Here is a 25,880-nt window from a genome sequence, read left to right as displayed (position 1 = left end):
TAAAATAAAATATATAATATAAATATATAAATTAAGAATACCAGATCCATTTCCTCGTAAGAAGCCTTGGCGAAGCTTGCTCTGATAGCGTTACAAGATTTCAAAGGATCTTTCATAAATGCAGCTCCTGGTGCCATGATAACGCCGTCCGTGATACCTCGCTGCATTATCATTTTCCATGTATTTTTGATTCCTCGTATTTTGATCCATAAGAAGAATCCGCCTTTTGGCACATTGAAGTCTGCCAAACCTAAGGATTAAAAGAGTCCGTAATTTTCTAATTTTTCAATTTTTATATAAAACATTTCCGCGTAAATATAAACGTAAATTTTTGTAACATGTTATAGCAGCGAGAATAAAGTTTAATTATGCGAGGCTTACGCAAAAGTACTATATTATCTTGTTGCTCCGAGTCTTATTGATTAATCATGTATTTGCTTTTACACATACATATTTTTTAACTATTTTATACTTTTATGTATTTTCTATAGCATATATAAAAAGATCAAATACATTTTAAAGTAATATATTTTTTATTAAAAAGAAAGATGGGAATATCGTAGCACATCGTCAAAAAAAAATATATGTAAAATAATAATTATACATACCGTTCAAGTGTTTACGTGCCAGCATCGAAATAACGTCTCTTCGAGTCTTGTAGAAATACCTTAATCTCATATAATGCTCCATTAGGCCGTCGTAACCCCAGATTTTTAGTAGATTATACAGTATCACCTAAAGTCAAGGAATTTGCAACTTATTTCCGATAAGGCTATCAATGTTTATGATGTGATAAGAACCGACACGCGCCACTGTCGGTTTGATTAAGCGAGGCATACGCCGGCGTTGCTTCATCACTCTGGTTAATAATATGTTAATAATATGAACGATATTTCATCATTCTGGTTAACAATATTTACAGTGTAGTATCTTTTTTTATTTCAATATAATCTTCTCGTTTCTTTTTTACTTCTACACATTCAAATGCAAATACTCGCGAATATATATTCTGCTGATACGTGCGACAAACGTCAAAGATTAATCAAATTATAGCAAAGTTGATTATAAATATATGTTCAAGATTATTAAGTTAAAATAATTAATGAGGATAATTTTATGAATGGCACCAGAATTATTTTTATATGCGTTATATTTACGCATCTTGCTTATTGGTGATAGGAAACATTTTTTGTGGCTCATGAAAGGGTGCATTTCTGCGAAGGGTAAGGGTCGTACTACCAACCTGAGATAAGGTAGGAGCATGAAGATGACTGCTCTGCAGGTGAAGCTCCACACTAGCTATCAGCGGAGCTGTCGCGGTCATGAATCCAATTCTGAGACCACTACTGATCACTTTCGAGAATGAATCCAATCTAATCACTCGACCTTCCGTATCAAGTGATAGGAACGATTTTGGATCTTCCTGAAAAAGTTGTTAAAATTTTTCTGAAAATTATCATAGTATTTTTCTATCCTTGCAGAGGAGTTTCTCCGACATCTATTATATAGATATTCAATTTATTTAAATTATGTAATTTTGCATAAAATATATATCATTAGTTATATCATTAATTCAAATATCAATAGTGTTCTATATCAACAATATTATTGAAAGATATGTATCATAAAAGATGCATCATCCTTAATGCACGTGAATTCTCATTGATAACTATGCATTCATAATCTCTGTGATAAAAATTTGCTTATAATTATATTAAGTTGCCCAACACTTAATGTAGATTGTAATTAACAGCTACATCTCTGTTTTTATTTTAAATATGCACATATTCTCATTAAATTTTTTAAATAGCTTTAGAAGATATAAAATTTAATACTTAATTATTTCTTTTTTATAAAATTTAATTTATATTTATAAAATTATACATTAAGCAGTAGCAATAGTAAATCTATTTAATTTGTATTGCAATCTGCAGATACTTTTGTAAAATATTTTAATATTTTAGTATTTTAGATAGCTTCCTTAATTATTTAAAAATAATCTTGAATAATTTATAATCGGTTACTTAGTAAAATTCATATATGCATATTTATTTTATTATATTCATAAGCACCACATTTATGCTATTAATATTTCGGCTTAAACATTTTCGCAAAATATATACATTGAGTAACATATTTGTCGATTTTTGACTTTGCAAACAAAAATAATTACACTTACCTTGTCAAAATGTATAAAATGATAAGGATCATCGTCGAGGATCAAGAAGTTGTATTCGCAAGCTATCTTATAGATCTCTTTTCGTCGTTCCAGAGGTATAATGATGCCAGTAGGATTTGTGCCCGTAGGATTTATATACATTATTTTCGGCATTTTTGCACCGGAAAATGCGCGATTCTTTAGAATTTCCCTAAGTACTTCCGGTATGGGACCATCGTCATCTTGCGGGATCATTACAAGCTCCGCTTTGTGAGGCGCTACCTATGATTAAAATCGATGACACTCGTAGTGACGTTGAAATAATAAATCGTGCGATTGTTACACATTGCTTTTTTATGAAACAACTTGTTTATCGTGCAAACTATCATTTATTGCAAAAATTAAAAATAAAAAAACAAAAATGACGCATATATACTCGGGATTCTTTCTCTATCTCTCTTTCTCTAATGAAAATATATATTTATGTATGCCACTAACCACAACTTCGACACCAGGATAGAAGGAGTCGGGGACCAAAATCGGATCACCAGTACCGATTATAGCCTCTAGAGTCTTGCTAAGCCCGTCCTGAGACCCCGAAACGACGAGTATGTCGCGACTATCCCATAAGGGTGGCGCGTGTGCCATTCTCTGGAATTCCCTCAGGGCCTAAAACCAATTTGACGTCCGACATTGTTAGACACATTGTAGCGCCGATTCCCTTATCTCGAAAACCAAAAATTCCGGATGTAACGACACGGTCGATTACACATAAGACATAAACTCACGCGTTATTATATACGTGTGATATAATCAAAGCAGTATCATAACTTAATTAATGATTCTTGCATTTTTTTAAGGCATTGATTACATCAATTATTTATCATCAATTATTTTAGCTTCAAGCGAGACTTAAAACTTTTGGCTTTTGGCAATAACCAATGTTATTTGGCTTTTGGCTTTAGGCTTTAGGGTTTAATAACCGGGCCTAATTCTTCTTGTATTTTTATCTTTATTATTTTTATCAAAATCTGTTCTCTTTTATTTCTCCTCTTAATCGACAAATTAAACATATTATTTGAATGTAAAAAAATGAAAAAAATTATTCTTTATTTGCGATATTTGAGATATTTTAGTGAAAACATTGAGATATTATGGAAATTATTTTCTACCTGCACGAGAGGAGGATAACCTTGCGTGGGTATATATTGGAGAGCAGCGCCTAATTCGCTCTCGTCAAGAATGAAGGATGAGCCGTCGTAGAGTTTAACCGAGATTTCCGTGAATGGAAATGTTTCTTCATTGGGCATTCCCTCTGCCAAGGAAACGGTACTTTTTGGCGCGGCATACGCTATTTTAGCTAGAATAAATAATTCTCGTTGTCAAAAATTTAATAAGTATGATTTGAAAAGATTATAAGAATAATCTGAATAATTTGTTAGTCAAAACAAGATATTAATATTTTAGAATTAATAGATATTAATATTTAATGTAAATATGTTTATAAGTAATTTTATAACTCCTATAAAATAATTTATCAATTTTTACGCAATCTATTTTATAGATATTTTATTATTTCTGATTTTTCCAGCTTATCTATCAAAACAGTAATTATCGTTAATTAAATATAAATTGATAGAATTGTTTGTTAATTTATTCTTAATTTATTATTAATATCGCGATTAAACTATAATAATAAAAAAGTACTGTTTCTCTTACTTAGCTCCCGCGTTGTAGCAGGCTGTCTGCGTTTGGAGATTTCCGTCTTGAAATAAGAATAATCCATTTTTCTATTAGAGATTTTACGCTCTTCAACAGGTCCGTGCAGTTTTCAGATCGATTAGTTGTCGATTATCACGCGCACAAATTTATATATGTTGTTTGGAAATTACTTTCAGCGCAATTAACTATCGGTAATTGATCGACAATAATTGATTTCGATATTATAATAATCCGAAAAATTTATTATAATAGTCAAAGTATATATACTTTGTATATAATTCTCATATACAAAATATGTAATTTCTTTTTATATATCGTTTTTCGTCATGTACACAAGCCAAATGAGCCCTTTCAAGAACACGTTCTTTCAAAGTGAATGCTTCTGCTAACCTGTCAACACTGGCGGCGCTCTTGGTTAAGCCCGCTTTTATATTTTGCGATAACACATTGGTTGCGTCAGATAACATTAACATATTTAAAAAGGTTTATATGTAGTAGAAAATAACTAATAGATTATTTACCGTTTACAATCCAATATCTGTCTCAAGCGAGCTATCTCTCTTTCTTTCAAATAATTAATCTACTTTCAAATAATAAATCTACTGGTTATCATAAATTCATGTCTTGAATTGTAAACGTAACGAGTCTTTTATGATAACGTTGTACAATGTAGCTAATACTAATAGATACGTGCGACAAATTTTCAAACTATCATATCCAGAGACAGCACAAAAAGGTCAGAAGATATTAAAAATGTCTAAAGAACGATAAGACATTTTTAAGTCGTTTTCAGACGTCTTTTAGGAATATGTATTGTCTGAAATAGGATTATTCGAGGAAAATACATTAAAAAATTAAATTTTATAAAAAATTAGATTAGAAGAATATCAGGGAATACCAGAATACATTCAGAGAAAACTGGAAAAAACATAGAAAGGATTTCTGAAATTTCCCCTTGCACACACATACACGTATGCACACATGACATGCGCATGCGAATAGAAATGAGATAAGAAATCACTTTATTGGCAATATTTATAAATGTTTATATCTTGGCACGCTTTCTCGCTATTTTCTTATTGACTTTCCTGATCATTTCTTTTTTTTCTCGATTTTTCGTAATTTTCTGAATTTATAGCAATCATGTTATCGCGTTAAATGAGTCATCGTACATAATTTTCATGAAAAAACAGTGGCGAGAATACTTCACATTTTTCTCAAAATTTTTTGTCACGCACTTTTGCGTTCCAATTTGCACTGTTTCCGTGATTTCTCCGGAGTATTGAACGGAGCAGATAAAACGATAATCTCCCAAACACAGATGTTTTCGAAGTTAATAAATACGTGCCTATATCACACTATGGAATATATAACATGCATTTTTCTCTACAACTGACTTTGGCAACCACTTATCGCTCTAATTAGGATGCTTGTAATAAACCGCCGATAATTAGTTTCCTGTCCGAATTTCAGCCAGTTGAAAATAAAGTATAATATAAAGTATAATAATAAATTGATCGAATATTTGTTATATCAAAACCATATCAACAATATTATTTCGAGATTTAAGCGTTTTTAGCTAATATATCACTTTATAGATATATCACTGTTTTCTATTCTTGGATCTTTGATAAAATAAATTTAAGATTTATGTGTAAATTCTTTTAAACGGAAATATTACATAAGAAAATTCTTCTAAAATATATGTATATGTTCCATATTGCCTGATTTAAATTAGCATTGTTAACGACATCGATTTTTCAATGCGAATAATACTAAATAATAACAAATAATAATCTTAGATATAAATCTAGGCTCGTTTGAGTTAGGAACAGTATTTTTTTAAAACAAAGCTATGACAATAAACACGTTTGATGACTTTCCAGATAATAAACTTTTCGAATTTTCGATATATATACACAAACATGACTAAGGAAGAAAGAATTAAAGGAAGCATAATCATCTATTCTATCTATACTGATTTCCGCTCTCGAGAAAGTGACAGGAAATTGGAAACATCCGGCTGTAGTTCTTATAAAAAAAAAACAAAAGCAATACACGATTTTTTTTTCTCGTAGGGTATCGGACAGTTTCCCCGACGGTGCATTTGTGTTGAGTATGTTGTAATCGAGTAGTTCTATTACATGAATGACAGTGGCACGCACTGATAATCTGACGCATTTAGATATATTCAAGGGAGAAAAATTTCTTTCTTATCGCGCTCCAAATAATCTGGCTAAGAATGATTTGGCAGCAAAGATATCCTTATAAAGTTAATGTTTTATTTGTTTGACTTTGATGATTCTTATCGACACGATGACGAAACTTTCTTGCTTCGCGCGAAACGGGCAAAATTTACAAATCTCAGCAATTGTTACACTATATATTTGATAAAATATTGCGCGACATATCTTTTTATATATTCAATGTAATAAAAATACTTTAACGAAAGTAATACCTTGCCAAATATCGTAAGAAGAGAGCTAAGCATAATTTTTCTAATATGAGAATATGTGAAAATTTTTGGGAATTTTATTACATTATTATCGGATCGCTTTTCTCTAATTTATATGTTTGATGATTATTTTGATATGCTTTATATTTTTAACACATATTTACTGTTGATATATACTATTTAATAATCGATATAGATAAATCAGATTCATATGCTGCATTATTTTTATTTTCATATATTTTTTATTAAGAAATAAATACTTCTTTATTACCTTTTGCCTCTTTCTACAAAAGATTGACACGATAAGAACATTGCTAATTTTCTCTAACAATACTTATGATATGATGCTGTTGAAAATATATATAACGGTTTTGAAATTTACTTGTTATTAAGCTTGTAATTAAACGTATTTTTAAACGCGTAATAAGCGAAGAGTATAAGTAATATCTAAAAGTATAAATAATATCTCACAGAAGAATTCCCCACCATATTCTTTGCTTATAATTATCGACTTATATTAATCTAGTAGTTGAAATTTCATCAGCTCTATTCTGATGCAACAGTCGACCGGACTTTACTTCGTTACTTTCACTTCCACGCATAAAGCATACTGGCGAGATGATGAAAAAGATCGAAATATAGGATGATGAAAACGAAATATGTTTCTCGCAATTGATGATTTGCGTCATGTTGTTTTACTCTGCTGATTATAAAATTGTTAAACTTTTTCTGAAGCTACTACATCCTAAGCAGTTTATATACATACGTCAAAAGATCACATCATGATACATTAACAGACAATTCATAATTATAGAGATAAATATATATTTAATTACAGATAAATAGTAATGTAACTTTTTGCTATGTTAAATTAAATCTCTTTCAACTGCGTTTCATGCATATCGTGTACGCGCACGTTATAACATTGTTAAATTTCGCAATTAGGTATGTATATATATAGATGGTCCAAAATAAGAATATATTTCTATTAATTAAAACAATTTATTAAATATATACACAATCGATAAAACGAGAATCGCAATTCGATTCAATTTAGCATTATTGATATTGTAGTCCACGATTGTTCTCCCTCCACATGTTTATCATTCACGAGAGCGATGTAACTTATCCGAATCACGGGCGTGCGCCGCGTACAAATGTGGGGATATGCTCATACGCGTGATGCGTGTGTTTGCACGCGTAATCGGTCGTTAATAACTGATATCGGCCAATTGCAAAATGGTTGAAAAGTCCGATAAAATGGCAATACGTCAAACCAGCAGCATCCAGCCGGATGACGAAACGGCGTCGAATATTTGGCTATGAGAAATGTGACGATCAAATCAATACCAAAAATTCAGAAGTGCGTCGAGTGCGCGAGCCAATATTAATTAATAAATGCGTCAGAATTATAAACTTTCAAAATTTTACAAAGAAATTAAAAAAGGATATCTCTGTGATTTGTTACTCTGACAATAAGTAATCTCTTTGTACAAAACTGTAATAATTCGATAATTTTTTGGAAGTGAGTCTCGTCTGATTTTTGAAAGAAAATATTGCATACTTTGAGTCACTGTACAGATTTATTTTCAAAGTAATGTTAAATAAGATAACTGGTGATAGTTACTGCTTGTTTTCCTGAAGCAAGTTGTTACGCAAACTAAATTTGAAGTCGCTTATACATACATCTATATACACATTTTTTACATACATATAACTTGCGCAATCTTTTGCGTAATACAGTTGTCTGTTATCAGACATGACTGTGTATTGTTCAGATATCATTATTGTATTATTGATAGTCAAATAAAATATCTGCTTTCAACTCTTGACCTCACAATTGTTACATCTGTTTGAAGTTTTTACATGCGGGGTGATTCAAAAGGTTACTGACAAGCTAGAGTATGGAGGGATCGGAATATAATAAGTAACCCTGATTCAGTACAAGCCTTTGAATGTAAGAAACTACATTGTGGATAAAATACTAATGAGAAAAATAATCTGAATTTGTACAAAATTTAATAACTAAATAAAGGTTACATGAACACAATAATACAATATTACAAAAAGTGTTTACAGTGGCAACCACCACATTCAATGTAGACATTGCACCGATTCAGGAATACTTCGGAGAATATGGGTTCCTATTTGAAAATTATTATATTCCGACCTCTCTATATGTTCTTTAAGTTTGTCAGTAACTTTTTGAATCACCCTGTATTTCGTGTATCGCTTTGCGAGGAATCGAAGATATGTGAACAATGCAAAAATAAAATGCGACACAGATTTTTGACAGATTATATAAAATCGCAAGTTTAATATGAAAGATACCATTCTGTTCTACAAGTTTTTTTAGACATTTTGAAAGCATTTTTAATGATTAGCAGCGTAAATTGTAATGGTGTATTGTTGAAAACGCAGTTTAATTCGCGATTCTAAATATGAGATTTTGGCACGTCATGCACGCGATAATTTAAATATACAAATCGCATTTTTTTTAAGTCTCTTGAACGCGTAACTACTTTAATCGGACGGCCGACACGATAACGCAATTTTTCTCGCAACCCACCGATATGATGATTTTCCTTTGTTGAACGGAACCTAGCAAGACGTCAGCGCCAAGATAAGTGCCGGAATAATAAGTCTGATTTTTCTTTTTGACGCAAGACCGCGAAAATAACAGCATCTTCTACTGTAGGTTATCACGTTTTTTTGTTCAACGATCGAAAACCTTGTCAAGCAAAGTCAATAGCATAATATTATTTCATATTATTTATAATTATTTATAGTGTGAAATTTTACGCAGACCGGCTTGATATTTTGTTATGGTTACACCCTGTTGCTTTCGATACGAGATGATTCAATTGAAGATAAGATTATCGCCACCGTTTATATACGAAATCCTATTCTGCATTCGTAAGCGATTAGCTTTTAATTACGTAAAACAAGATAGTGGTGCGTGCACAAAAATCTTCACTACTTCTTAATTAAAAAGCACGATTAGAAAGCGCATCAGACGAACAGCTTTTAATAAATCTTATTTTAATTATTGTATGTCGTTTTATTTAATCTTACAATAAAATTAAAAATCTTTATTTAATTTAAACAACTTTTATTCTCGTGTAAAGCTGACTTTCTCTGTCAAGCTGAGATTAATTTGTCGAAAATCAATCTTCCCTCTTCGAATTAATTAATACGGTTGTAATTTTGATTCTAAAAAATTCATTTGCTTTATATTGTTGCTTGTAGATATATTATTGTTGATACTTTATCAAGCATTTTACTCAGATGTTCCATTATCACGAACATAGTAACAGTTGGCGATAATAACAATTAGTGCGGAAAGGAATCAATAATCAATATACTCAAAAGTTATCCAAACTCATTTCATATTAGCGAGAAGCTGGTGTGCCTATAATAACAAGGTAACGATAGTAGTTGTAACGTTGTTAATCGATGCTTGGGGAATAATATTGTGAGGTAGAGTAATATTGAGAAAGCAGCGAAAGAGAATTTCTCGGATGCCTCAACATAACTCTCGTTATTACGGAGAGATTGCATTAAGAGCCCATTGAATGCGCCGCAGATTATGTAAATAATATCTTTCTCATGTATTATTCTTTTCTCTTCTAACATTATATGTACTACATTATCTATAATATAGTATACACTTGTTAAAAAAAGCTTAAAATTATATTTGAGATAAATACGCTTTCTTTTTTCTCTCCATTTCAAAATGCTTTACAAGTATTAAGTGTACATACATAGAATATAGAAAAAAATGGGAAAGGGAAGATAAAATACATGTATTTAATTTATTACAAGAGTATTGAATATTTTATAAATATATATTTTTGCCACATTCATGGTTTTTGATCAAATATAGTCATACTTATTACAATTATTATATATTATACATATTATATCTAATTTTTATTTTATTTCTGCTGCAGAGATGATTTTCTCTTCTCAAAAAGAGATGTCATTTTATAATAGTGATATCTTCACACAGTAATATAAATTGCAAGAAAAAATGATAAATTCATATGTGAAAAAAACATCAATTATCAATTATCGAATTTTTATCATATCTTTTCCTAGAGTATCTTAAAATACACCATCATTTTCTTTCGTCTAGAATGTAATGTGATTACTAGACAAGATTATTAAAAAACTGAAGCACAATAATTGTAAAGCTGAACTAATAATAAAAATCTATATAGTCGATATATCAATATATTACATTGGATATTCATTGGATATACAATAGAATACACTTGTTAACAACAACAGTTGCTACCATAGAATTACAAATTAGAAAACCATATATATGCAAATTGCATCTCGTAATCAAGTTCCATCTTTCGCTTTGTTTCATATTTCGCGAAATGCCGCGCGTAGACGACACGAAAGCGCGAAATTCCGGTTGAAGGACGGATGCAAACGATCGTAAGTGGAAAATATATCTCTCTCTATCTACGATGGAGGTGCCGTTCAACGGGCACCAAGTCGGAGATGGAGAAACGTACTTAACGAACAGAGAAGTTCATTAAAAGCGAAACGATATTAGCCGATCTAAAATCACCCTTTCGTCTCTCTTCATCCCCTCTCAGCCCCTCGCGTCTTCCGTTTGTCACCGTTGGTTGGAGTCCTCCTCGGGCTCCACAGGTGAAACGGAGGAGAAGAACGACGGAGACGAATTAACGGACCCGGGAACGGCGAGATATCGCTTCGTAGGTGAGTTAGTTCTCGGAGAGAAAAAATAAACGAGCTCGATAGGAAATAGATCATCGCGCTCTGTGGTGAAGCAGAGAGACGGGCGTCCAACGGTTCAGCGGCGGCAGAGGCAACGAGAAAAAACGGCCCATCTCCTCTCACGGGAGATTGCCTTCCTACAATTTCTCGGCGCGGTCTCTCGGCACCTTCGACTGCCGACTGTCGTTACCGTTAATAGAAATCATTCAGCGACTATGAATTGCCTACCGGTTATCCTGAAATTTCATTATTTTCCCGCTCTGATGCGGACGGCAGACTTGCGTCTTATACGAAGGGGGGAAAGTTCCGGAGGGTGAGATTATCGCGAAGAGAATACACTTGCAAGAGCAAAAGGTCGAACGTTACATTTTCTGAAATTTCACATAGTACGCTTCTCCCCCATTCTCATGTTTAATTGCATTATCCAGCCGATTTGTAGTACTAGCGTTTTAAATAGTAAAATAATTATCTTAATAATTTAAAAATTTATAAACATTTTACAATATGCACGCATGCTTGTTTTTTAAGAGTCTTTAAATTAGAATAGTTTTTTTTATGAAACGTAGATATAATACTCTCTGTTTAAAATGACGTAGATAACAAAATAGTAAGAAAATCTAATAGAGAAAGATAGCATACCTTTCTTATAAAATATTCTACTTTGGATTTGACATTAATTTCTTCTTACACATTCTTTCTCTAATTTGCAATAATTCTAAAAATTCAATTTTGGCGGATTGTCTGGATCTTTGCCGTTTTACTTTGTTTTGTTAAACAACGACGCAAATAGGCGTGATACCGCCACTATGCGAGAAGGGCTCATTTTTGTTCAAGTCCTCCCCTCCTTCCCGAAGGAACAAAACTGAGTCTCAAAAGGACATTACAGGAATCGCGAAGCTCTCGGTCTCCCTCGAACCGGAGCGAACGAAGATCGTAGATCCCCGTAACACATACGGCAATCCAGCCCAAACACATTACGGCCATTGATCCCGCGAAACCACTTGCAAGACAGTTTTGTATCTTTTTCGTGCTGCCGTAGCTCGTTCACGCCCCAACGATACCTAATTGGGTGCTCCCCGTGGCCGACCCATTATACGGGGTGTCAAAATACTTTTTCACCTCTCGTAATCCTCCCGGCACCTATACAGAGAATCCCCCTGTTCCCCCTAGCCACCGTCGCTCCCTCCTTCCCCATCTTGCCCCCTCCCTCCCTTCCCCCGCGCTTTATCCCCGGCGCTGTTTCAGGACAAAGGGTATGCGTACTTGTATCTCAAAGCGGCCGACCGAATGAAATGCACAATGGAATTGTCGCCACACGTCGCGCGTTTCTCTCGAGAAGTAAAAGACGCTTTCCTTCGGTCTGGCCCGGTCTGGCGCACCCCGTGTAAGCCGCCTCAGAAAAGGTCCCTTCGCCAGAAGGAGCGCAACTTCCCCGACGTATAACAACGTGTGTACTCTGGTAGGTGAAATTCCCTCCCCCCTCGCTCTCGTCTCGCGTCTCGTCTCCTTCCCTCTCCGTCATCTTTCCCCCGATCCGCGACCGCGACTCCCGTACCCTCGCCCCCTCGTTTTCTCTTTATCTCCTTCAAAGTTGGTGTATAAGTGACAATTTTGCCGCAACACTCGTACGTTGAATTCGAAGAAAGGGCAGACGAAGAGGGGCGATTTTGTCAACAGACGCGAGCGTGAAACGCCCCTGTTTCGAGATTTCTTGTTCGAGCAAATCATTGACGCGACACACTCACCCCGCAGTGTCTTTCATCTCCGACATGTTACACTATTTTATGCGATAAATACTTAGATGCAACGCATTGATACATTTAATTTTGCAAATATTTTTGTTTAAAAATTCAAGTATTAGAAAATGTATATTTTTTTCTTTTTCATTTTAATTTCTAATTGTATTAATGATACGTGATAATTGTTTGTTGAATTAAACTCTATATGCGTCTTTTAACACACATTTCATTAGACAATTGTAATCTTTACGAGAGAACAGAGATTACTACATATTTTAAGAAATTATATAATTGCGTTCGAAATGATTTCTGTCAACAATTCAGCAATCTGATTTGACCTTTCGGGGAATGCTTTTAGCGGCGCCTTTTCCAACTTCAGTGTCGCTAACGGAATTACACTGAAGGCCCGATAATTGCTGATAATTCGGATAAACTTCGTTAAGACGCTCATCTGGGTCGGGGCGAAATGCTTTCATTTGATTATTACTCGATTTCGATAAAGCGATTATCACGTTCGTAGCGTAAATCGATTGCGTTTTCGTTTCCTCGAAATTACTGGATCGCGACTTCAAATGACTGCAACGTTCAAAGCGCAACGTAAAATATGGCTTTCATTAAAATATATCTATAATGCAGGTAACTTTTTCATAGCTCTAAAGGTCTAAAAGCGCATATAAATACATAAAACCGGTACGTATATGTGCGTTTCTGTAAGAATCGTATTTTTATAGATAAAGTCTCATAATTAAAAAGCTTGTTCATATCGAAGCAAATCCAAATTATATAGTTATCAAAATTTAATAATCACACACACTCCCGGTTTTTTTCTCCGTGTAATAATGAAGAAAATATGATAATATTTTCTTAATAACTCGCTGAATAGATCAGATGTTTGCATCACAACACTATGACATCGTGCCAAGTTTTCCTGCTTCTAATATTCAATACTTACGACTGATGCTAAGGATTTCAAACGTTCCGCTCGTACGTTCGCGATAGAAGTTTTCCAGATTCTTACGCATTTTTACGCGATGAGCGAATTCCCGCCGTTTGTGACACGATACCAAATATTCCCCTTGAAGCATCTCCGATTGCATTCTTTATCCTAATTAGGTTTACGAGGATTTAGCACGACTAGCGACCAATTACTAGTAATTGCGTAAAGATGTCACTTTGTAAGCGGATTTGCCGGCGGTTTTACAGCATTGTGCTCCTCTAAGCCACACCACGAGGCCAACAACGACAGGGGAAGGGGGACCGTTACTTCTCGCTTCCCCTGTATAGTAACCGACGTTAACAATGAAGCAACGTGCTTTCGGAGCACCCTGCTTACCCGTCTACCGAACTCTGTTTTCTCTCGGAAGAAGAGTACTTTTCTTTCATTGAAACACGATACAATCGATGTCAAGCCAACTATTTGAGAAAAATTGCTGATAGTAATTTGTCCGATCGCGTTGTAATGTTTCTCGTTATTCTGCTGAGCGTTTACGTTTCATTGCAGAGAAATCGTCAAGTTATGAACAGAGAACAATGTATTAATTCGTGTAAGTTTTGAACGCAAAGAAACAATTTTTTTATCGCGGAATAAATTTTCTTCTTGAGATACAATGTTCCCGAAACACAAATTGAATGTTCAGTAAATAATTGATATCATACAAATATACACATTTTTAAATACAATTATATTATTTTAATCTACATGTAATTTTATTTAGAAATATTTTTATTACTTGAATGATGCATTCAAGTAGGATAACATAAACAGGAAAAATATTCATTCGTTGGCAATATCTCCCTAACTCAATCGACTCAGTATAATATCAATGTATTATCTAAACCGCCAACCCGTCATTAAAATTAAATTCTCGTCTTTTGGGTAGAAAATGTACGTAACCACTTACCGGAAAAGGTTTACCGCAGCAATTAAGCCGATGAAAAAAAAAAAAAAAATAAGGAAGAAACAATCGGCCAATGCTGGCCCGGAACGCAAACGTCGCGTATAATAACTACCTCTTTATGGCACGCAGGCCGTAGCCAGAAATTAAATTAGCTTGCCGTGGCGAAATTGAAAAATCCCTTAAACCGAGGCAACGTGCGCGAAAGTGCCGACAAGAGGGTCGCACGCTGAGGAGAACGGCCCAGAAATAAGGAAGGGGACGACGGAGGGACCCGACTTGGGTCGGGTAAAAACTCAGCGCGCCGCGAAAACTCGTTTAAAGATGAAAGGCCGGCTAACGACTTATTTTCGATAAGGAAAAGTTAAGGCACTTGCCTCGCGCCACCATTATCCACCGGTACCAGCCGCCCTTCCGCGACCGTTCGGGGAAGCTCGGGGTGAATACTCGAATACCATTCGCCCTCGCATGCCGTTATTCGTCGTTTTCTGCCGAGGGTGCGGAGGGAAAGATGCGCGCTGCTCAGATCCGTACGCAAGGTACCAAGGAAACCAGAGCGAGACTTTCCGCCGAATTTTGTGAGCGCGTATAGTCGTACTGTGTTATAGCAAGAATTTTAACGCAACATTTCATTTGAAGTTGATGATAACAAGGAATAGATGCTTGCGAGGTGGAATATTTCTGCCTAATTTATTTCTTTTATCCTTGTTAATCATCTTTTTAATGCCTGATCAATCCTAAGCAAGATTACTTCGATGTGTGTATTTGAACTCTAGAGACAATATTTTATATTTATATATTAATATATTATTTCAATTTTTTTTTTCGGTAAAACTTATTGAAATCTCAATTGCTTGCGATTTAAATTTAAATCATTGCGAACACTTTGTATAAAGTTATTTTTACGTTACAAATAGTTTTAAGTTCATATTGCAATAGGCAAACAAAAAGAGACAAAAAGCTGTATATTCGATCATTAGTCGCACTTTGTTACGGAATCGGCACCACTTGCTTCTCTTTCTCGATCTCGACAACCCCCTCATCCTCAGAGTCTCTCCTCTATGCGGCCAAAAACACAACAGTTGCGCGAGACTCAATTCAATTGCCATGTCAAAACGATGTGAAATGGGATTGATGTAATTTGGTTAGGCGCGCCCCGCGTTCCTCTCCCGCTTAAAGTCCGCCAGTTATATACAGTGTCTCAGAATTTCAGAATGATATTTTATATATAGCCTTTTCGATAAATTTTTAATAAATTTTTGCAATTAATTAAAATCGAGAGAGGGAGACATCGATATTTTTAAATTTACGCGTAACTAAAACTGCATAATTTATCACGAATTCAAATTTTAAGGGGATGTAAGTTAGTGATCTTCACGCTTCATACGTCAGTTTCAAGTGATCATTAATAGAATCTCTATTTGTTTATATCTAATGTCAAAATTTGAAGGGATAATCGTATGAAGAAATAATCGACCGTGAATAGTTTGTCGTCGAAATTTGATTATTTATTCCAGGACACCCTGTACACGTGTACGTAACTTCCCGTACGCGTACTGGGTGTTTTCCTGCAAACGACTCGATTCGGGGCTGATTCTAATGACTTATGAAGTCAAGCCAAATGACCAAGCCGCCGTCGTTCTCTTACGGCGGCCCTCGACGCTCGTCAACGCGGGACGTATATACCACCGCGTACGCACATCTCGTGCTGTGCTGTCGCGGCAAATCGAATAATTTCACCCTGGGAGAGCTTCGCAATCGTTCGCTCTCGTTTAGTCTGCCTGTCGCATATCGCACGCATTACGCTCGCCCGGTCGAGAACAAAGAGCGACATGGGCGTCGAAAAATGCCCTGAGAGATCGGGGAACCAACTTTTCGAGATTACAGAAGCTTATCGAATTGTCCAAGCGAATTAATAAGTATTTCTCAATAGACGTAGAATACCTCTATTTCTCCCTCTCTCGTTCTCGCTCCTTCTTTCATTGTAAACCAATTTTGATTAACCCTCGTTCTTGCGTTTCGCTTTGATTTTGTTGTGCATTTGTGTTCAATAACAGTAACTTTAGTTATGCAAAATTGTTGCAATGTTATAATTTTTAAATTTGTCTAACTTTATGATATATGAAATTCTAAAAAACATGATACACGTTCAATGATTTTCAATAACAGTTAAAAAGAATATCTCGCTGAGGAAATTTAAAAAAAAAATTTGGTATTATTATTACTTGAAGTTATAATAATTATTAATTTAAATTTCTGATTTAAGAATACACGCTTTATTCTCGACAAGTAGTATAGTTTGTGCGAATAATACAGTGGTATAATGCCGAGAAATGATTAAAAAAAAAAAACGCACGTAAAAAATGTAAAATTATGCGGAAAACGATAAGCGAAATATAACGTTGGTGTGATAAAATGCAAAACGCAAATTTCGCAACGAGAGGCAAATGGAACCGCGACGACCGCTATTACCAGGAATCGTTATTATCCCGCTCGCAAAATGCTACCTGGGAAGAATCGTTTCGAGAAAACACGAGCGTGATTTGCGCGGAGACCCGCCAATCGTTTTACCGATTACGGAGATAAATGCGGTCGATTCGGCCGTCGTTGCACGTCACATCGGGTTTATGACATCGCGAAATAGGTGTGTTCCCATTTCGGGGGTATTCGTGAAATCATCTCGTTGCCGCGGTAAACTTCATTAAACTTCTATTCCGGCTTGCCCCGCTCTTGCCTCAATGGCCGATAATGGGGTGCCCGATGGAAAAATGGCGATGGCTAATTAGAGTCCCGAGAGGAACGGAGCGAGAGAGACGGAGAGAGATAGTGGCAGGCGTCACTTAAGCACGAGTATCGCGAACAATCGCGTTCCCATTAATTGCACGGCGAGATCTAATTAATTCCTCCGCCCGATGCGGAGTGCGTGGTTAATTAAATTTTCTTATTGGAAACCGTGTGCTCGCGTTAAGTGCGAACGACGAAATTAACGAGATGCAGTTGTTGAGCTGTCGCGATTTCTAAATTCCTTCGCGCCGACACAGATTCGATAAGATCGCGAAAGTATCGGTTATTTCGATTCACATGTATTCACCATTATACGATATTTTACATGCCATATCATTCGCCTTTAATTGACAGAGCTGTATATTTTTTATTGATTTTTTTTATATTCCTCGTGATATAGATAAAACAAAAACTTATTCTGTAGTATTTATTATAACGCGGAGGAAATAAATAAAAACTTTAAATATTTTTTCTTACCATTAATACAAATAAAAAAAAAATTTTTCGAGCAAATTAATTCTTCTTCGTATAATTGAATATCGATCATGCTCAAAGTAACGAATGAGAATCTGCAATGTTTTTTTTTTTAAATTACATTAATTACATTCTAACAATTAGTTTCGATAACATAAACATTAGATAACATAATCCACGTGCCGCATTATCCCAATTCCGACGAATGAAATCGCCGCACCGTAACAACATCCGCGCGCACCTAAGAGAGACGCCGCGGCCGACGATGCCGGCGCCACTTTGATCGGTAACCTCGTTTATGGTGACGCTGGACACAGAATGTAGGAAACATCGATAACACCGGTGACGGAAATATCGACTTTTGAGAGTTGCCACGAGCATCCCTCCCCCGAAGCGCGTCCTGCCCTCCCGCGAGCGTTCCACCCCTCCTCCCGGACCGGTGCACCAGCCCCTGGCAAATCACCCATCATCCCCCTGGCTCTCGGTCGCGCAAAAGAGACGAAGAGGACGTGACAGGGAGGACGAAGATGGAAGTGCTCGGGAAAGAGAGAAGAAAAAGAGGAAGAAGAGAGGGCGAGAAAGAGAGGATCAACGTGAGTCGCAACGAGTGTGGAAGAGCGTGGATCGATGGGAGGGTGGGATTCGGGGGTGGGCCGACCGCTCTGGTGGCGGTTGAAAGAACCAATTTTGTCCTAATAGAAAAATCCCCAGCGCTGAACCCAATTTATAAACCCGCAAACATGGCTGGCGTGGGGCGCTCGCTCGCTCGCTCGCTCGCTCGCTCGTCTCACCCTCATCTTACCGCGCCTTCCGCTCGAATCCCGATACACAACTGCGCCGGGATTTGAGCCAGCCATGCACCACGTATCCTGGATAAGGAGTTTCAAGGTGGGAGTCCTCCGCGACGACGGGGAGCTGTAGGAGAAAAAGGAAAAGATGGAGCGACTACCGCGGTATGAAGTTTTCACACTTGATTGAGAGGGAGAAAAAGGAGGGAGTTTGCCAAGAAGAAATGTTAACCTTCGTTGGAGTCACTAACTCCAAATATCATTAGAGTTAGATGTTGCAGAGTACTTTGCGATAGAATGTCTGCGTGGAATAAAATTTCGCTGAAACAAAGAAAAAGACGATTTTTATTCTCTTTAAATAAATTAATATATTGTTTTTATAAGCACATAATATATAATGGGAAAGTGTATAATACACGATGAAGATTCAGTATATGCGTACATTTTGTATGAAACATGTTTTAATATTCCTCTGATAACACAATATAAAGATAACAGATCTTAGGTAAGGAGTTTAAGAGAGGCTTTTATATTTAATATACATATATATTAGAGATACATTAAACAAAATTTTTTTGTAAGAGTAATTATACTTTAAAGATATGTTAAAACGAATCGTATTAACATGTAACAATTTCACGTAAATATAATTTTCACTGTACTCTTAGTATTACGAGTATTAATTTTCGCAAATGTCTCATATAACGTAGATTATTACTGTTGCAGCTAACAACGTCTGCGGCTAAAAAGAGAGTGAGAGGAGAGTTGGAGTAAACGGAACACATGGCCCGAAAGGGTACTCTCGTATCGGCTACAAAGGTATCCAACAGAGATAAATACGTCGCAACTTCCAACGCACGCCTTACCTTGTTGTGCCATGTATCCTGGGCATATGCACGCAGCAGGAAGCAAGGGTGGTCCATCTGCAGCGATCCGATTTTACGATAAAGGTTTGTCGTAATCGATTTTAAATCTGATAACGTGTGTACATACGCGCCCTTAGACTTCTCTATCCAATAGCTTTATCTACACATACATACACACATTTTACTTTTTACTTCTGCTCACACGCGTTATAAATGGTATAAGTTATAATGTCAACAGTGCAAAGAATTTTACTCTTTATTAGCTTTCTTCGGTTTTTTTTTTTCAAACGAAACGGAAATCGAATCTCCCCGTTTTTCGAAAAAATCGGGTTTTTGTGAATTATGAGTCCCGGGCCCTTGGATCGCGAATCTAAGCGATAAGAGCGATCCCCTCGATCTTCAAACTTTCGTGGCTCGCCCGGCATTGCTTCCTCGACACCCGCGTCTCTCTTGACGGCTACGCTTTTAATCGCGCGTACGACCGCCTGACCCCCAGATCCACGGTCCCCGTAGTTTATTTAACAGCGCCCTGGGCATCGGTAAACACGGGTTAGCGAATTGGCCCCAGGGCGAGACCGAATGATAGTTAACGTACCGCTAAACGCCATTGGAGAGAGAGACCTCACGTCCCCCATCCCGGCCGTCGTATAACCAAGGCTCGTATATTGCGTGCGCGAGGGGAGCGAAATTTAATTTTGTGCTTTTTGTACACGCCAAATCGTCCACCCTCCCCGCGCGCGCGTCCTTCCTGTCTTCATCGCGACGAAACGACGGGAGGGGGCGGAAAGTGGAGGGTGAAAGGGGGTGGGGGAGGGGGAGGGGGCGCGAGCGACGCCGGCGTCGAAGAGATTTCGTCGCGCTTTCATGGAGCGTCAGGACAGCATAGCGCAGAAGCAACGTGGTTGGCTTCTATATCGTTTAACGCTGGTTTATTCAGCGTTGCTTCGCAGTTTGACGCAGAGTTAGCCGAAATAGTCGCCCACACGCCCTGAAAAGACATCGGGGAATCTATGTTTACTCGAACCCCTTGTATCGATACCGACATGCGACGCGCGGTATAAATATCCCTATCTCGCAAAAATCAGAATGTAGAATCGAGCAACGTTCGTTAAAGGATAATGATTCAATTCTGACTGTGTAATGTCTTTGAAATCGCGCCGCATTACGCCATGTATTAATATGCTACTGTAATTAGCTCTCGTGTACCGAGCGAATTGTACGCTCACAAAGAGAGTGAAGTTAAATGTCAGAGTTAAATGCTTTATTAATACTTCATTTTTCTGCCCTTGATCTATTTTTTTGACTTTCTCGGTTACGAGAATATTTTCCGCATTATTTGTGAAGACTTTTTTCATAATAATAATAGATATTTTTTAAAAAAATAATATGAATAAATTTGTAGAATTTGAAAATCCCTTTATAATATAGACGGTAAAGCTTAGACTGCTTATCCGTAAATCCGCCACTGTTTAATTGAAAATAACGAAGAGCTTTGATCTATATAGACGATTCTAATGAGAAATGTAGAGGCTTTATTCAATGAATTTCGCAATTCACATCCCGCGCTGGCTGAAAATTCAAACGCACACTCCGCTTCCACTCGTGAATCTGTTAATTCGACGTACAAAAGAACGTGCGGTCCAACCAATGAGATATCGTGTATATATATCATTTATACAAGAGCTAGTAAAAAAAAAGAAGCTCTCTTCTAGACTGGTTGCGGCTCGTTCTCTTGCGACTCATTTCGACGGTTCGTAGATATTAATTCACGTGCGAGCCGATAAAATATACAATAATCGACGCTAAATTGCACACTGGATTATCTCGTTACGGTAACGATAATCTTCGTCACGGCTGTGAAGGCCGTGAGGTGCTTCTAAAATGAGAAGTTACTGCACGACTGCGAGAGACAGAGAGAAAGGAAACGATAGAGAGAGAGAGAGAGAGAGAAAGAGAGAGAGAGAGAGAGAGAAAAGGAGCGAGCGAGACGGCACAGAGATGGTTGACTTGATGAAATCATGCCGCGAGAATTAAACGGAGGATACCCCCGGCGTGTGTCGGCGTTGCGGGCGTGTGGAGGCACGAGAGGACTCGGGCCCGAGCTCCAATTGGCGGGAGCAAGACAACGGTAGGAGTTGACTGCAGTGTATACACAGTTAATTAAACTGGAGTACCACGGCGGAGCCGCCAGGGGAAAGGAACGGGAGGAATCTGGGCAGAGAGAGAGAGAGAGAGAGAAAGAGAAAGAGAGAGAGAGACAAACGATTGACGAGAGAGGGAAGAGAAAAGAGAAAGAGCTGGTAGGACGAAAAGCAGCGAGAGGAAAGCAGAGGGAGCATAGCTGAATAGAGAGAGAGAGAGAAAGAGAGAGAGAGAGAGAGAGAGGAAAGCGGAGGACGGATGAAGCAAATGCGCGTTGCAAAGAGAGAGGGACAGAAGAGGATGCGCTACTCTGTCCTGTGGGCTGCAAACGTAATTTGCTCTCTGGATATGCAGTCCCAGCGGTTCTCATCGTGGCTGAAAATAACATTTTCTTGTCGCACACTGCGATAATTGATATTTTGCATTTTACATGAGACGGGTGGCCGAAAAGTTTCCCATTAATAAAAATTTTATAATTGTATATGCGCGTTTATATATACAGTGCGCGAAATATATTTGACAGAGATAGAAAACACTCTCGAATTCACTCTAACGCTAATGTTTCGTTAACATGTGCGTTTTAGTTATCGTGTATTTTTCAGTCCGTTAAAAAATTTTATTTGAGACGAGACTCGTCTACGCGACCCGTCGCTTCGCGAAACGTCCGCTTCCTCTTCTCGCGAGGCTGCACGAGCGAACGAGCAAATCCTCGCGCAGCATTTCACTTGTATACTCGTTGTACACAACGGATCAGACGATAGAAATCCGCAGATCCGACCTCAAAGAGCGCCACCCGCTGCGAGTTTTCCCAAAACCTGTCGTGAAATCCGTCTGACCGCTTTACAATGGTAACGAAAACAGCTACGCGAAAACGGCTACTGTGGACCCAAACAAGCTTCTCGTAGCGGGATCCAATGAATCTCTCGCGGTGGGACTCGCTCTAGAAACCGAGTTGCACCCTAAAATCCCGTCTTTTATCCCGCGCTCTGTGTCTTGATTCGCACCTCGAGGAGAGTCTCTAGAAAAAGAAAGGGCGGGGAGAATTCGGGAGAGAAAATTGGAGCGGATTTTGGAGCTCGGGGACCGCCGAAACGAAATTAGACTTATCTCGATCATCGCGGGTCCGTGTAGGCAGCTGCACTACTCTCGCGAGGGCATAAGAATGGACACGAGAAGCGGTCCTCCCTTTGTGGCTCGTCGAGAGACTCGCGTCAGATTTGCAAACAGTTCTCCTCGAAAGAAGCGTGCATTCGGCGCGCTGCTCTTTTCGATGTCCGGACACGCGCCATTGTGAGCGACCAATAGAAACCGATGACGGATCTAAGAATACGCTACAATGACACAGTCGAGAAGTATCGAATGAAGAAATCTGGATATACACAGAAACCGAATTTACGGTAATTTCGAGCCGATCCGCTTTCGATGGACTGTGGATGATAGGAGGAGAATAGCAAGTTTATACAGTTTGAAACGTTGCTTTGAGTATCGAATTCCTCTTTTCTGCGGAATGTAGTATATTCATATAGAGATGTTATCGTTTCAACGATTTAAAAAAAATATGCAATTACCTTTTTTAACAGCTATATTTACATTTAAAAGATTTAAGTATCTTATGCAATTATGAAAAACAGAAATAAAAAATTTATCAATTTTCTTGAATAGATTTATTTTAGATTTATAAAAAATATTGCAAGATATTAATCTCAGTTTTTTTAAATTTATTCATTTTTTTTACAATTATTGTGACGTATTGAAAAGCATGTATCTTTGATTAACATTTATATATATATATTGTAAATATATTGTTCTCGTAACTTTGATAATTAGAAATATAATATACGTTAATTTGATTATTTAATTAGATAGGATTGGTTTTTATGCATTATATCCATCTCAACCTTACGAACATCTTGCTTTTTAATAAGCGACAGTCATTCATATTTCTCCATAGCATAAAATTATATGCATCAATCGTCTCTCTCTCTCTCTCTCTTTCTCTCTCTCTCTCTTGCAGCTCCCGTTTGTCTTCTAAAAAAATCGTTAGTCAGCCGTCAGTCCCTTGGTTTAAGTCGAAACGTTTAACGGACGGCGCAGCTACCTGGCTTTATTTCGGGCCCTCTTAAAAGCTCGCTAAAAGATCGCTGTCTGAGAAATTAGCTAAAACTGGAACTAAGTGCCCCGGGAAAGCGGAGCCGGGACAGAACCGGCGCGGAGTAAACGCGCCGATCTAAAACTCGAGCCGATCCCTCTCGTCAGATATTTATCGCGGTAAGTGGGATCCGGTTAAATGCAACTTGTGATCTGATTTCTGCGAGACCTAAAAGCTTCCCTCGCCCCATCGGGGGTCGCGAGCCAGATTCATAGCGGAGATTGAACGCCGATGAAAATGGCGAAATTGTTTCGCGCGCGTGTACGAGTACAATACGCGTCCAAAAAAGCACGTGGGAATATCGCTTTCGAATGATCTTCGAAACGCGAGATAAATGGAACTATGTTACAATTAAATTGATCTCGATTTTATTATCTCTCGCATGCCTTTCTGTCTATTTTATTGATTTCTGAAGAATATTATTTACAATACTTAGTTTCTCTAAAATATGACAGCAATTAAAAAATAATCAGAAACAAGTTAAGTAATTTCGAAAGCATGACAATTATATGAAAACTGTTTTTTATCTCATTTAAATGTGATCAGTTATATTTAAAGTTATAATTTTAATTTTCAAAATTTATTCTAATAATATGTAGAATAACAAGAATTTTTTTTTCAATTTTCATCTACTGTCTACTGAATATAAATGATGAGAAAGATACATTTTGTTATAGAAAGAAAGATGCTGTAAGATAAAACCTATTAAAATTTTTGTTTTAATATATTTTTTTCCTACAACTAAAATTAAAAAAAAAACTATCTTAAATGTGTGATGAATAAACGCAATATCAATACCGTTGTGACTCATTCTCGTGCCGAGAGTGCGACGGTTCTTTTTTCTCGCGAGGTGCAACGCATATCGCACAATCGGATTATAACGGTGGCGAATTTTCGACGAGGCAGCGCGGGGGCCTTTTCTATAACGGAAGGAGAACGCAAGCTCTCTCGTCCGCAAACGTATAATTTGCCTCGATTTAGCCAGATCGATTTTGAGTAGCTACTGTTTCGCTACAGGCGGATATCTTTTGTGGCGCGGTTTTGTGGGCGTACACTTCCCCCCGGGCTAAAACGCCAAATGGTAACGACGATACGCGGAATCGAACGCGGAATGGGAAACGGGGATTCGTTTTGTGCGCACGGTTTTCGGCCGTCGCGTCGGCGAAAAAAAAAAGAAACAATTTCCAACCCCGGATCCGCCATTCTGGTAAACGGAAAACGTCCACTTCTCGTCTCTTTGTCGCGAAGCTAATTTTGAGGGGTGAAGGAGGAGGGGATTTACGGAAGGAAATAACGGCAAAAAAAAAAAATCTCTCCAAAACACTATTTTCATCAAACTAAATTCTCATCTTATCTTACGAGCGATTTTACAATAACATTGCAACATAGATTGGTTTAAGATTTTTGATAGCTCATAATATAAATAAATCGTAAAATTAACAAGAATACAGTTGGCCCGGATAGTTATCGCGAATTTATTTGCGAACATGATATTTGTTTTTAAACTTGTAAAATGAGACAATTTATTTCAATTTGTGACGTTTGCGCGAGCAATGCCGAGATTGTATGCTATTGTACACGCACAAAATGCTACAATATACGTGCGTGATCATTGAATTGACATTACGTAAATATACCAACGCTTCGACTACAGCCAATAAAATATAAACGAGGCTTTACTTTATTGTATCGCGCGAAATTTCCCAATGACGTTCATGCAGGAATAATATTTTTGTTTATCCAATGCGGTAAAATAGCCGCGAAATGAATATCTCGCTGTCGAATAGGTCACTTCGCGATGCGAATAAATTCTTCAGTCTTCCTTAAAAAACGATAGAGCTTCGGTAAACTTAATGTGCAAACACGATGTTGAATTTTACGTACTTGCAACACGTATCAAAAGTTAAAGTCGTCAACTTTGTCGGTTAAATCAACAATTTTTAATCTCTTTCC

The 25,880-nt window shown here is 37.1% G+C and overlaps 2 protein-coding genes across 3 annotated transcripts in view; one reads left to right on the top strand and one right to left on the bottom strand.

The window, feature by feature from the left end:
* The window catches only part of LOC115241041 (kynurenine/alpha-aminoadipate aminotransferase, mitochondrial-like), a 5,237-nt gene extending 937 nt beyond the window's left edge, over positions 1-4,300 (bottom strand). Inside the window, exons 1-7 of the mRNA XM_029816553.1 lie at positions 3,878-4,300; positions 3,331-3,518; positions 2,657-2,827; positions 2,180-2,440; positions 1,244-1,423; positions 609-735; positions 42-250 (exon numbers count right to left, since the gene is read on the bottom strand). Coding sequence (XP_029672413.1) covers positions 42-250; positions 609-735; positions 1,244-1,423; positions 2,180-2,440; positions 2,657-2,827; positions 3,331-3,518; positions 3,878-3,944 — 1,203 coding nt within the window. The 5' untranslated portion in view covers positions 3,945-4,300. The remainder of the gene's footprint in view (positions 1-41; positions 251-608; positions 736-1,243; positions 1,424-2,179; positions 2,441-2,656; positions 2,828-3,330; positions 3,519-3,877) is intronic.
* Positions 1-25,880, top strand: part of LOC115241042 (retina and anterior neural fold homeobox protein 2-like) — an 82,498-nt gene that overhangs the window by 10,521 nt on the left and 46,097 nt on the right. Inside the window, exons 1-2 of one of the 2 annotated variants that reach the window (XM_029816557.1) lie at positions 10,746-10,784; positions 19,497-19,720. In XM_029816557.1, the coding sequence (XP_029672417.1) occupies positions 19,648-19,720 (73 nt within the window). In that variant the 5' untranslated portion in view covers positions 10,746-10,784; positions 19,497-19,647. Of the gene's footprint in view, positions 1-10,745; positions 10,785-19,496; positions 19,721-25,880 lie in introns of those variants that run through there. The other variant, XM_029816556.1, reaches the window with a different exon arrangement.

This window comes from Formica exsecta, unplaced genomic scaffold, assembly GCF_003651465.1.
Source record: "Formica exsecta isolate Colony F162 unplaced genomic scaffold, ASM365146v1 scaffold465, whole genome shotgun sequence".
NCBI lineage: Eukaryota > Metazoa > Arthropoda > Insecta > Hymenoptera > Formicidae > Formica > Formica exsecta.
The sequence above is the reverse complement of the archived record's forward strand: the minus strand, read 5'-3'. Positions and strand labels throughout refer to the sequence as shown.